Source organism: Sciurus carolinensis, chromosome X (genome assembly GCF_902686445.1).
Source record: "Sciurus carolinensis chromosome X, mSciCar1.2, whole genome shotgun sequence".
NCBI lineage: Eukaryota > Metazoa > Chordata > Mammalia > Rodentia > Sciuridae > Sciurus > Sciurus carolinensis.
Genome location: NC_062232.1, coordinates 100,881,348 through 100,895,726, shown reverse-complemented (window position 1 = coordinate 100,895,726; position 14,379 = coordinate 100,881,348). Strand labels below are relative to the sequence as shown.

The 14,379-nt window shown below is 37.5% G+C and overlaps 1 protein-coding gene across 1 annotated transcript; it reads left to right on the top strand.

Moving 5' to 3' along the window:
* The first annotated feature begins 5,065 nt into the window (after positions 1-5,065).
* Positions 5,066-5,575, top strand: LOC124972553 (60S ribosomal protein L12-like). Its single transcript, XM_047537014.1, has one exon. It carries the CDS (start codon positions 5,093-5,095, stop codon positions 5,573-5,575), a length of 483 nt encoding a protein of 160 aa, XP_047392970.1. The 5' UTR covers positions 5,066-5,092.
* Positions 5,576-14,379: the final 8,804 nt, after the last annotated feature.

The window sequence follows — 14,379 nt, the reverse complement described above, 5'->3', positions numbered from 1 at the left end:
CTTATACATTGATAAGTGTGACAATTCATCAAGAAGATATATATAGCACAAGATATATATAACAATTATAGACATATGCAAAAAAGATCAAAATACATGAAGTAATTGACAGAATTGAAAAGAGAAACAGTTCTACAACTTGTGCAAACTTCAATAACACATTTTCAATAATAGATATAGTATCTAGACAGAAGATCAATAAAGAAATAGAGGACTTAAAAAAAATAGAGGACTTAAACAACACTGTAAGTCAAATATGTCCTGCAGATATACAGAACATTATACCAAATAGCAGAATACACATTTGTCTCAAGTGCACATGCCATATTTAAGATGGAGCATACATTATGCTAACAGGTCTCAATAATTTGTTTTTCAAAATGAAGTAATATAAAATACTTTTGTCAGGAGGGGGTAACACTAGGAATCCATAACAGAAGGAAAATTTCAAAATTTATACATACGTGGAAATTAAACAACACACTCTTAAAAAAACAATGAGTGAAAAAAATCAGACAATACTATGATACAAATGAAAATAAAACCAGGCTTGGCAGAATATACCTGTAATTCCAGTAAATCAGGAGGCTAAGGCAGAAGAATCTCAAGTTGGAAGTCAGCCGTGGCAACTCAGTGAAACCATGTCTCAAAAAATAACAAAGTCAAAGTCTGGAGTGAGGGTCAGACCCTCTGGTTTCAATCCTCAGTACCACCAGTGGCGGGGGTGGGGGATAAAGGAGTCTGAGCTCTCTCTGCTTCTTGTCTGTCATGTTCTGAGCTGCTTTCCTTCACTACTCCCTTCCACCATGATGTTCTGCCTCACCTTGTGCTCAGAGCTATGGAGTCGACCAATCATGAACTGAACTTATGAAACCATCAGTCAAAATAAACTTTTCCTCCTCGAAGTTGTTCTTGTTAGGTCTTTTGGTCACAGTGACATAAAGCAGACTAAAACAGAAATTCGTACCATGAGTGGGGCCATTGCTGTGACTAAACTGACCACGTGGTTCAGAAGCTTTTGGCAATCATTTACATGGTTTTCTTTTGAAAATTTTAGAGATGCAAGCAGGAAAAGCTTTAGAACATCGTAAGATGTGCTCAATGAGAAATTCTGGTTGGAGCTCAACATTAGAATGACAATAGGACTGTAGACAGTAAGGACTGGGCCCATTAGGTTTCAGAGGAAAAGGAGGACTCTACTGGAAATTGGACTAGAGGCTGTTCATGTTACATTGTTATCTGCATTTTACCCATGTCCTGAGACTTTTTGTGAGGCTAAATTTAAAGGTGATTGACTAATCTGGCAGAGGAATTTCAAGGCAACACAGAATCCAGGCAGTGGCATGGATGTTGCTGGCAACTTTTAGCCAGGTTAACTGTGATATTAGGAGCAGAAAGTAAGACAAAGAAATTGAAAATTTTGCAACTTGGCCAGAAAAGTGTGAATAAAACTGGGGCTAAGGAAGCTGTGATTGTTAAAAACATAGCCACTAAAGAGATGCTAAATAAGTACTTACCCAGAAACAATAAGAAAGATGGCTTGAAGGTATTTCAGGAATTGGCAAGACCAGACCCATCTCAGGCTCAACTATATAAAAGTAAAAATTCCTTTGAGAATAGATCATAGCAACACCCTGCTTGCACAGGGGACCCTAGGAAGTTGTTCAAATGTATTCAGTCACTTCTTAGGCATTCAGAGGCTGCTTCAGTCTTGGTCCCAGGAGGCATGGCTACTGCTCAAGATAGTAGTAGACCTTGATGTCAACCATGTGGTACTGATTCTGCAGGAACTCAGAATGCTGGAGTTAGGGGATCAGGGAGACCTCAGATTTCAAAGGAAGGCCTGGGAGGCCAGGCAAAGTGCAGCAGGGTTGGAATTCCTGCAGGCAGTCCCTAAGAGGGTGATGCATGAAGATATGAGAAGGAAGCTGAAGTTTCAGAGGAGATGCCTCAGATTATGAGATGCCAGGACAATGGGATGACTGCCAGGGAAAGCTACAGAAATTGAGCCAAGACAAGCCAAGAGAAAGCCTATGTGAACTGCAACTAGCAAGACCATAGGGATGGAGCTATGTAAGCCCTTTGGAGAGAACATCATGATGCTGTGTGCCCCAGATGCTGGATGTGGATCTACAAGACTTGTTTGCCCATTTGGATTTTTGTATTGCATTGGTCACATTCCTTCTTTTTATACCACTATTTCTCCCTTATGGAATGGAAATATTTACTCTGTGCCATTTTATATTGGATATATAACTTGATTTTGAGCTATATAGGAGAAAATATCCAAGAGTTTGCCTTGGGTCTCAGATGAGATTCTGGACTTGAACTTTTAGGCAATGGTGGAACTGTTAAGACTAAGGATATTCTTGCATATAGACTAACTATATTTTTCACTGTGAGATGGGCATGAGCTTTTGGAGTCAGGGGTAGAATGTTATGGTTTAGATGTGAGGAGTCCCTCAGAAGCCCATGTGTGGTCTGGGGTTGTAGCTCAGTGGTAGAGTACTTGCCTAGCATGTATGAGGCACTGGATCAATTCTCAGCACTGCATATAAGGGTCCATCAACAATTTTTTTAAAAATTAAGAAAAAAGAAGCCCACGTGTGAGAAAATGCAAGAATATTCAGAGATGAAATGATTAAAGTTGTAATCTAACCAGTGAATTAATCCACTTGAATGATTGACTTGGTGGGAATGGTAGGCTGGTAGGACGTGGCTAGAAGAAGTAGGTCACTGAGATTGTGCCTATAGGGTTTACATTTTGTCCCTGGTAAACAGAGCTCACCCTTGGCTTCCTGTCTTTCATGTCCTGAGCTGCTTTCATCCCTTCTGCCCCTCTGCCATGATATTCTGCTTCATTTTAGAACAGAGCTATGAAGTCAGTCAACCATGAACTGAACCTCTAAAAAAGTAAGCTAAAATAAACTTTTACTTCTCTTTTAAAAAGGGGGGGTTAAAAGGAAAATGAAAACACAACACACAAAAGAACAAATAAAAAATTTTAAAAACCACAACATGCCAAAAACTTATAGGAAGAATTAAAAGTAGTAATATTTATAGCTCTAAATGAGTGCATCCAAATAGGAGCTGTATATAAAAAATCAATAGCCTAATTTTGTGACTTAAGGAACTAGAAAAATAAAAGTAAACCAAATCTAAAGCTAGCAGATGGAAAGAAACAAAGATTTAAGCAGAAGTAGATAATATAAATAGGGAAAAAAGACAATCAATGAAGTAAAAATTTGGTTCATTGAAGAGAACAAAATTGACAAGCCTTTAACCAGCACTATAGAAAAAATATCTAAATTACTGCAAATAAAAATGCAAGAAGCAACATTAAGCCAAAACTTTACAGAAATAAAAAGGACTAGAATATAATTATGATGATGAACAATTTTATGCTTATGACTTATCAAATTACTAAACTAACTCATTAAGAAACAAAACGTAAATATAGTCAGGTGTGGTGGGACATGCCTATATCCCAGTTTTCAAGAGCCTGAGGCAGAGGGTTATAATCTGGAGGGTAGCCAGGTCAACTTAGTGAGTCCCTGTTTCAAAATGAAAAAATGAAAAAAGGGCTAGGGATGTAGCTCAGTGGTAAAGAGCCCCTGGGTTCAATTCCTAGTATTTCAAAACACTTAAGGAAATTGAACCATTAATCAAACAGCTCTCAAAGAAAAACCCAGGACCATGAAGTACTCTGAAAACAAGAGTGGAGAAAGAGAAATTGTGACTGGTAAGAAACTACTTTAGAAAGTGTGGTCAGGAAGGTTTTCTCTAAAGTGAAAATTGAAGAAATATTTAATGGAGGAGGACAAATTTCGTTAGAAAGTACACTGATAAACCAGGATTTGTGTTATTTTTCAGGTATAACACTCTCGGACACAATAATGTGTATCATATTAAAGATAGGGGCAACACCCATAACATGATTGACATTCTTCCTGGCAAGAATAACTTTTTTCAATGGCAATAAAGAATCATGTAACATAAAATTTACCACCTTTATCATTTTTAAGTGTACAGATCAGTAGCATTAAGTATATTCATATTATTGTACCACCGATCTCCAGAATGTTTCCATTTTATAAAACTAAAACTCTATACCTGTTAACTCCCACAGTTCTAGGAGTTCTTTCTATATTTTGGATATTAATCCCTTACCAGATACATGGCTTGGCAAATATTTTTCCTTATCCTGTAGGTCACATTTTCACTTTGTAGATTGTATCCGCGCTATGCAAAATTTTAAAAGCTTGATACAGTCCTACTTGTTGATTTTTACCTGTATCTTTGGTGCCATATTCAATAAATCATATCCAGATCCAACATCAAAAAAAGAAAAAGAAAAAGAAAAACCCAGGACCAGATGGCTTCACTGATGAATCCTACCAAACCTTGAAAAGAACTAATTAACATAAGTATAGTAGTTCTCTACTAACATAAGTATAAGTGATCTCTCAGTTGTAAAAATGCACAAAGTTCTTCCCTGTCATACATGCCACTTCCTAGAATTCTTTCACACCAATTCCTAGAATCCTTTTTGTTCCAATTTTTAAATATCTTTTCTATTAAATCATATTTAAACAACTTTTTCCTCACGTCAGCTTCCTTGTTTCTCCTACATACACTCCTTGCCAAATCACACTCGAACAGTCCCCTCTATTTGTTCTTTGTCAAACCATGCTGCTTATTTCAGAACCTAGCCCAAAATTGCTTACCTTTTAGATTTTTTGTTCCTCTTCACAAGATTGAAGGCCATGAAAGCAGAGGCCTTACCTATACAGTTGTCAGTTTTATAACCAGAGTATATAGTAAGGTACCCGACACACAATATGGACTTAGCACATTTTGGCGAATTAATAAACCAAAGGAAACACTGTATATAAGCCTTAGAGCTAATTCAGTGAATCAAAACTTGGCACAAAAATGCCTAGTTTCAAGTCAATATTTCAGCAAACGAACATTTTTAAATACATATTACTTTTTAAGAACTTTGTTTTTACTTTCGGGTTGGAGGAGGTCAAGGTGCAACTCTCCTTGGTTGTCCCCAATCCGGGTTTATCTGACACCAGCCGCCTCTGCCATGTCACCCAAGTTCGACCCCAATGAGATCAAAGTCATGTACCTGAGGTGCACTGGTGGTGAGGTTGGCGCCATGTCTGCCCTGGTCCCCAAGATCAGCACCCTGGGTCTGTCTCCAAAAAGGGTTAGTGATGACATTGCCAAAGCAACTGGAGATTGGGAGGGTCTGAGGATTACAGTGAAAGTGACCATTCAGAACAGACAAGCCCAGATTGAGGTGGTACCTTCTGCCTCTGCCCTCAAGGAGCCACCAAGAGACAGAAAGAAACAGAAGAACATTAAAAACAGTGGAAACATCATTTTTGATGAAATTGTCAACTTTGCCCTGCAGATGCATCATCGATCTTCAGCTAGAGAACTTTCTGGAACCATTAAGGAGATTCTGGGGACTGTCCAGTCTGTGGGCTATAATGTTGATGGCTGCTACCCTCATGACATCATAGATGATATCAACAGTGGTACAGTGGAGTGCCCAGTTAGTTAAGAAATACATGAGAAAATATTTTAATAAAGGATCATCTGACAAAAAAAAGACCTTGTTTTTATTTTGTTTGAGGAGACAGGATCTATGCTGCCATGCTCATCCTGAACTTGTGGACTCAAGCAATCGTCTTACCTCAGCCTCCCAAGTAGTTGGGACTATAGGCACAAAGCACTGCACCTGGCTTAAACCATACCTTTTTGATCTGTTACATATCTTCCTACTCCAGTCTTTCAAAAATATCTTATCATTAAACCTAGCCACTCACCACTCACCCTGCAGAAAAAAATAACTAAAGATGGATCAGAGAACTAAATATAAGAACTGAAACTCTGAAGCAACTATAAAAAATATCACAGGGCAAGTACTTTAAGACATTGGTATAGACAATTATTTTCTGGATAGGACTGAACAAGCACAGGAAACAAAGCAATAGACAAATGAGATATTACATTAAATTGAAAAGGTTCTGTACAGCAAAGGAAACTATACAACGAAGGGACAAACTACAGAATGGAAGAAAATATTTGCCAACGATTCATCTGAAAGAGAGTTATTGTTCAGTATAAGGAATACAAAAAATTTTTAAATGGCATCCAAATAAAAATGGGGAAGTGACCTGAAGACACTTCTCAAGCAAAGAAATACAAATAGCAAACAAATATATGAAAAAACACTCAATATCAGTAGCTATCAGGGAAATGTAAATCAAAAGTACATTGAGATACTATCTCAACCCAGTAGAATAGCTACGATCAGAAAGACAAAAAGTAGCAAATACTGATGAAGATGTGAAGAAAAACACTCTTATGTTGATGGAAATGTAAATTATTACAGCTGTTATGGAGAACAGTATGGATGGAAGACACTCAAAAACTAAAAATAAATCTACCATATAATCCAGCTATCCCACTATTGTGTATATATCCAAAGGAAATGAGATCATCATACCAAAGAGATTCCTGCACTCTCATGTTTATTGTGGCTCTATTCACAATAGATAAGATTGAAATCATCTTATGTGCCCATCAAAAGATGAATAGATTTGAAAACATGTACTATATATAAGGTATACAGTAGAATAAAGGCTGCCTCAGGTTGGAATGCTTTAGAGCTGGGGGATGGAGTGTGACTGCAAGTGGGTATGAGAAGGGACTCAGGTGAAAGATTCATAACTCTTTGAACAAACTAAAAACCAATGAGTTCTACACTTTATTTTATTTTCATTAACTTTTTTTGACATTGATAAATATTTTTTTAAATTCTTTTCATACATATATATAGGGCAGCTTGTAACATGCCAAGGGGCTTTTCTCAAAGTGAGGGTAGGACAGAGTGAGCAAGTTGGAAGTCCAGGACTTTCTGTAAACTCATCCAGGAAATGGCATCCCATCACTTTTGCTTATTCTGTTCCTTGGAGGCAAGTCACTAGATTAAGGCAGGGCATTGCACAGGGACCAATGAGGACCATCACAAAGGCTGTCTGCCATTGTACCTGACTCTTTCCGACCCAGGTGGTCTGGTTTCTCCAACACCTCACAAGCACATTTTGCATGTAACTCTTTATTCCTTTACTAAAGTCAAACCATTGTTTGAGATGAGCTCAAATCTCAGGTTTTCCATGAAACTTTCCCTGACTGTACCTTATTCCTCTGAACTCCTTCATGTTTTGTAATTATGCTACATAATTTACCCCTTAATTATTTCCTGCCCTGCCTTATTAATCAAAATGTCTCTTCTCATTAGTGTTCCCATTATACTCTTTAGCTTTTTTCTTTTAATTAAATAATAATATGACATACTTTATATAGTTGGGATAATATTGGTCAACCTCTTGTGGAAGAGTATTATACATTTCAGAATGAGCACAACATTAAGGATTTACTTGTTAGTAACAAGAAAATTAGCCCAGAAATAAAGCTGACCAAATTAAAACTATTCCTTATTTATTTTAATAATGTTAAAAGTAAAAAGGTATAGTTCACATTATAAGACAATTTAAGACAAAAGTTACATTTTACACTTTCCCTCCCAATCTATCTCTCTCTGTCTCTCTTTCCCCACAACTTTGAGTGGTTTAGGGTATCTATGTCTGTAAAGGTCGTAACATGTTTATAAAGAAGCTCATACTCTTTTTAGATCTTCATTGTTCATGTGATTGGAATTCATTTTACCTGCATTTGATGCCTTTTTTACAGAAAGAAGTTTGATAAATTAATACATAAATATCTTTTGTGAAAATATAATTTAAAAAAAAGAACAAAATTTTGTCATTTGCAGCAAAATGAGTAGAACTGGAATACACTATGTTAAGTGAAATAAACCAGACACAGAGTAATACATCTTCTCTCTCATATACAGAAACTAAAAATGTTAATCTTGAAGTAGAATAGTAACTGCTAGAGATTGGAAATGGTATGGAGGAGGTTGAAAAAAGCAGGTTGGCTTTGATCAGTGCATTTTAATAGGGTTATAATATGTGTTAAACTTTTAAAAAAACTCATCAATAAGGCAAATAAATTCTAAAATATTCTCCTAGAAACCTAGGATGAAAATTTTTTTCTAATTATAGCTAAATACAAATACTTATAATGATCATATTCTGTTCAAGAAGGTTTAAAAAGGCCAAACTACCCATGCTTTATTTGGATATAAGTTATAATGGTAAACAAGTTATTTTAGATAACATTAATAAGTAACAGTAAATGGGTACCCTTATTCCCTAAGGGGAATCCTGACTGATAAGAAACTGACAGATATACAGGCGTATTTGCCCAAGATATATTCTCAGCCTACATTCTCACAAGAGATCCAGAACATAAGGGAATAAGAAGAATGACACCGTATTTTCAATTTGGTTTGTCTGATTTTTTCACCTCAGTTTAGATTTCCAAAATTGCTACCCATAATCATCTAATGGCTAGCTTTAGCTTTTATGGACAAATAAATGCCTTAAAATATGACAAACTCTCATAATAAAAATGAACCCAAAATTTTGTTGAGACCCTTGTACCACTATTGAGTACCTAATAGCTGAAACACTATCCAAAATCCACATTTTACTGAGGTCCAAAAGGGAGAAAACAAGGGTCAATGAACACTGGCAGAAGTTGGGATCCATCCATATTATTAAAGACATTCTCCTGAATAAAATTTTATTCATTTTAGCTAACATGTATTGAATGCTTACAATGGGTCAGGTTTTTCCAGACATTTGTCATTTTTTTCACATCTAAATCTCACAAAAATGCTAAGAGATAGGTACTACCCTGATGCTCATTTTATAACCAAAATATCAAGGCTCTGGAATGACTCACCCAAAGTGTCACAAGTAGTTAATGGCAAAATCAAGAACTGAAGCCACACAACCTGACTCCAAATTTGGAGCTCTTAACAGTTATGCTGTGATACTAGAGGGGGGAAGAAGAAGCAACTAGATAAATAGAAAATTTATTGAGGGTCCATCTCAAAACTCATTTGTCTTTTTTTAAATCATAATTTATAAGTAAGTTTACTGAACAAAAATCCTGAACTCTCCTTATTCATTGCCACTCAAATCTGAAAGTTCTCTTCATGGACTCTGACAGTATTATCTAAAGCAGATATGGATTTTATATCATATATATCAACATTTATCCAATAGGCTCAGTTAAAAGGCGCAGCTCAAAGCAGCCCCAACCCTGGTTCTCCCATCTTTTTTCCAACTGACAGTCCTAAGCAAGAGAAGTCAAGAGGCTGATGGCAAAAGGCATCATTTCATGTTGAAAGGGAAGGGAAGGAAATCCTATGAACAATAAAATAGTGATTGCCTTTCCAGGAAAGTGGCAAACTATTTACCCTTAGGTTACCTTGGTGTGGTCATAAACTCTTCCAGGTAAGACACAGTTTCAGTAACTTTTATAGCCTTGGACTACAGTTTACTATTATTGACCTCAAAGCTAATCATTGTATCTTTCTCCACTCTAATAAAAAGCACTTCAGGATAAGTACAGGAGCTAAGTCTTCATTTGCTTCAAGGATAAGTCAGATGCTACAGGTTCCCAATTTGTTTCTATTTCCACATTGGAGTAAATGTCATATCTTTTCTCTTCAGATAATCACATGAATCATTAAAGGGCACCATCTAAGGAGAAGGCAGAGGAGAAGATTCAACAAAAGCTCTCTTCAACAACCTTTAGGAAACCTATTAATCTTAAACAATTCTGCTTTCCTTCAGATAGATAAAGGAGCTCCCGTTTTCAAGGATGTCATTGATAGGATGAAGTAAGAGATAGGAATGACTCTATGTATATTACCTAGTGATAAAAGTATTCTTTGTGTTTTATCTAATGTCATTGTTCTGATGCTGTCCGATTTAATAACTCTCAACCAGGCACGGAGGGTGGGGGGGGCCGGCAAGCCTGTAATCCCAGAGGCTCAAGGCTGAGTTAGGAGGATTTCAAGTTCAAAGCCAGTCTCAGAAATTTAGCAGGGCCCTAAGCAACTTAGCAAGCCCCTATCTCTAAATAAAAACTAAAAGGGGGATGGGGGTGTGACTCAGTGGTAGAGCACCCCTGATTTCAATCCCCAGTTAAAAAAAAACAAAACAAAAAAACCCCCTGAAATTAGAGAACTAACCTCAGCAAGAGAGAAATGACACCTTACTTACAGGGAGGAAAGCAACTCAGATGACCAGTTTTCTTATTAGAAACCATGAAGGTCAGAACAAAGTAGCACACTTTTTGAACATTGCAAGCAAAGAACTAGAAAACTAAAGCTCTATATCTACTATAAATATCCTTTGGGGAAAAAAGGAGAAATCAAGACAATCTCAACTGAAAGAAAATAGTTGTTCACCATTAGACTGACCCTAAAAGAAGAGCTGAAGGAAATTTGTGAAACAGAAAGGGAATTATGAAAGAAGGAATCATAGAATATCAAGGAGGAAGAAAGTACAAAAGGAAGAATTAAGATTTGGGTAAATACAAAAAAGCTTTCCTTTTCCTCTTTTGTTTTCTAAATCATGTTTAATGGTTATATCATAAATCATAGCATTTTCTGACAATTCTCAAAGTATGTAGAAGAAACATGAAAGGTAATTATGTTATAAAGCGAATAACAAGACTCCACTGAAGGAAAGGTTTCTACAACTCAGGCTGATAAAATGTTGAGACTGGCTGACTGGTAAGTATATATAATGTTAAACTTAGAGCAAACACTATCATTATATACAAAATGATACACTCAAAAAACATTAGATGTCACTTCCAATTCTGACATGACAACTTGAGAAGTTTTGCAGACTCACCAGAAAAGATGCAGAAAATTATTTTTCAAAACCCAACTGTTTCATTTCTCTGGGAATGCTCTTAAAGACATATAGCAAATGAAAAAATATTTATTTAAAAAATATATGAGGGGGCTGGGGTTGTAGCTCAGTGGTAAAGCACTTGCGTAGTCTGTGTGAGGCACTAGGTTCGATCCTTAGCACCACATAAAAATAGATTAAAAAATAAAAAATGGTATTGTGTTCATCTTCAACTTAAAAAAAATCTGCCAGAGACTGGGGATGTAGTTCAGTGGACAGTAGTTGCCTAGCATGTGAGGTCCTAGGATCAATCTCTAGTACTACCAAAAAAGAAAGAAAGAAAACCTACTAAAACTTGGTGAGAACATTGAAAATCTGTGGCATTTGAGTCACATTTTCCTTCCCTTCCCTGTCCCAGTTCTGTGATGGAAAATCCGGATAGATGGAACCAAGAACAAAGGGTTCTCATCCCTCCCCACAATTCACAGTCAAAGGGTACTATTGTTAGGGTCTGAGTATCCCCCTAAGATCCAAGTGCTAAAGGCTTAGTAGCCAGCCTGTGGCAATACTTGGAAGTGATGGAATCCAGTAAGTGGAGACTAGAGGAAAGAAACTAAGTCACTGGAGATGTGCCTTTGAAGGGGATATTGAGACTTCAATCCCTTCTTTTCTGTCCTTTACTACCCAGCCACCATGGGGTGAGCAGCTTCCTCTGCCGTGACCACCTCCTCTGTGATATGTTGACTGCCTCACAACAAGCCTTTGCTTCTTGGCCAAGATGAGGTGAACAGCTTCCTCTGCCATGCCCCCCTCCTCCATAATATACTCTACCTGCCATTTCCCTCCATTATGTTCTGCTTCTCCACAGGCCCAAAGCAACAGGGCCAAATGACTATGGACTAGAATCTCTGAAATTATGAGCCAAAATAAAACTTTTCCTTCTTTTAAATTAATCAATTAAATTATTGTCACACTGACAGAAATCTAAATGCAGAGGGCTACAGGCTCTTCCTGGAAAGGGAAGGATATAAACATTTCTCATTCTGCCTTCAGTTATCTGTGACTGAAGCTAAGCTGAGAATGAGTGTTATCAAGAGATAAGAGTTCCCTTCTCTGCTCAACTCTCATTCATGGGACAGAGGCTCTACCTTGAACAGGCCATACCGAGTACTAGGACCCCAATCACTTTTGTCCCAGTTTATTCATGAAGTAGAGGCTCCACAACAGAAGAGTGTTAGGTAGAACTTGACATAAGCAATGTCATTTTGAAGCACATCCTTTATTTCAAAAAAAGAGTCACCTTGTGGTCACTCTGACTCAGCCTGACCTAACTGCCAGACAATACTCCATCATCATACGTAGAAACCCCAAACACTCCAACATCGTAAGAAGGTAAATTTTTATGTGGGACTGAAATCCTGAGAACACCTAGTTCCTTATAAAGGTGACACCACAAGGACCCTTCTCCTTAACAATGGCCCATCCACAAAAATTCCCCTGTCCCTCCTCTATATCTACTCCACACTATAAGGGGAAGGCTGGTCTCAGTCTCCACTAGCACTGTGTTACTGTTGAGTCACCTCTCCTCTTTTCATTCATTCATTTCTTTCCTTACAAAGAGAACAACTGAAGACCATAGGGTACAAGTGCTCTGTTGAGCACCCAGCTCCAAAAGCAGAGATATCACATAAAGAGAGTGTATCCCTGTCCCAGTTCCAGAGCCTCAGAAATTTTATTTTAAATTTTTTATTATTATTTTGATTCATTGTACACAAATGGGGTACAACTTTCATTTCTCTGGTTGTACATGAAGTAGAGTCACACCATTTGTGTAATCATACATGTACATAGGGTGACGATGTTTGTCTCATTCTGTTTCCTTCCCTCCACCCCCTCCCCATCCCTCATTTCCCCCTACACAATCCATCCTTCCTCCATTCTTTCCTTACCACCCCCGCCTTATGTATCAGCATTCACTTATCAGAGAAATCATTCGGCCTTTGGTTTTGGGGTTTGGCTTATTTCACTTAGAAATTTTGTCTATGGAGAGAGGCAGGGCATAAAGCAAAGAGCTGAGAAACTTCCAAAGGAAACAGTGAATTTTATGGTGAAAAGCAATTAAAAGAAGACAAAGAACCAAGGATAGACACAGCTGAGAAGACTCAGAAGACATTTCGAAAAATAACCTCAAAAAAGCATCCCCATAAAGGATCTGAATTGGATCAGTCTATAGGAAACTGTACACCCCAGAGCATTTGGAAAGCAACAGAATAACCAGGGGAGGTGGCCCACACCTGTAATGCCAGCACCTCATGAGGCTGAAGCTGTAGGATCACAAGTTCCAGATCAGCCTGTGCAATTTAGAGATACCTGTCTTAAAAAAGAAAAAAAAAAAAAAAAAACTAGGATATAGTGCCCTGGATACAACCACAGGTATGGGGAATGAAAATAATAAGCTAGCAATTAATGGAGTTTTATTGCTGGGTGTGGTCAGAGAAAGAGACACCTGCTAAAACAATTATCATTCCAGTTGCATGTGAATGTGTACAGGTCAAGCCCCCTCAGAGAAATGGCAAAGGCTTCACACTGTGGGGAGCAAACCCTACTTGCTAAACTAATGGAGCTAGCCATTAAGGAAATAAATATGCAAAAAGTATAACAACCCCTGGAGGCGGGACAGCAGGAAAGATGGGTAACTAGAGTTCCTATAATGTATTACTCAAGATGTCTCATTTCCAGCAAACAAATTGCAAGATATTCAAAATCCCCACAAATGAGGGAAAAGCAGGCAGCAAAAAATGCCTGTGAGGGCAAGCAGATGTCAGATTTAATAAGATTGCAAAGCAGACATTTGTATTTATATTTGTATGTGTACATGTATACGTGTGTGTGTGTGTGTGTGTGTGTGTGTGTGTGTTGCTGGGGATTGAACCCAGGGCCTTGGGCATATACTCTAATAATGAATTATATCGCCATCCCTAAAGCAGCCATTCTAAACAACTAAAGAAACCATGGCTAAATAAGGAAGACATGATGACAATGGATTAAATATAACATTAAGGAGGTAGAAACTATGAAAAACAAAAGAGAAATCATTATAACTGAAAGGTAAAATTAAAGGGGCTCTGTCCTGAATGTGCTCTGTCATTAACACAGACAAAACACGTTTGTGTCTTTCCACAATGTCAGAATTTATTGAATAACAATAAATTCATGGGCTACACCATATTCGTCAGAGGCAGTTCAGTAAATACTTGTGGGTCACCTGGTAGTCATAAGCCCACAAACACAAATTCTTTTATTCCAATCTCACTTTCTAATATCTAAACATGTCACACATTCACACATACTTCACACAGTGGTATACAAATAAATCACAGAAAGACCAAGAAAAGGTTAAAGTGGCTTCAGGGCTGCAGGATGCTATGCCAAGAGCACAGGCAGAAAGAGATGGATGCATAGTCAGAGTCACTGTAGGTGGTCAGGAAAGATTTTAAGGAACCAGTTCCACAGAGTTGTC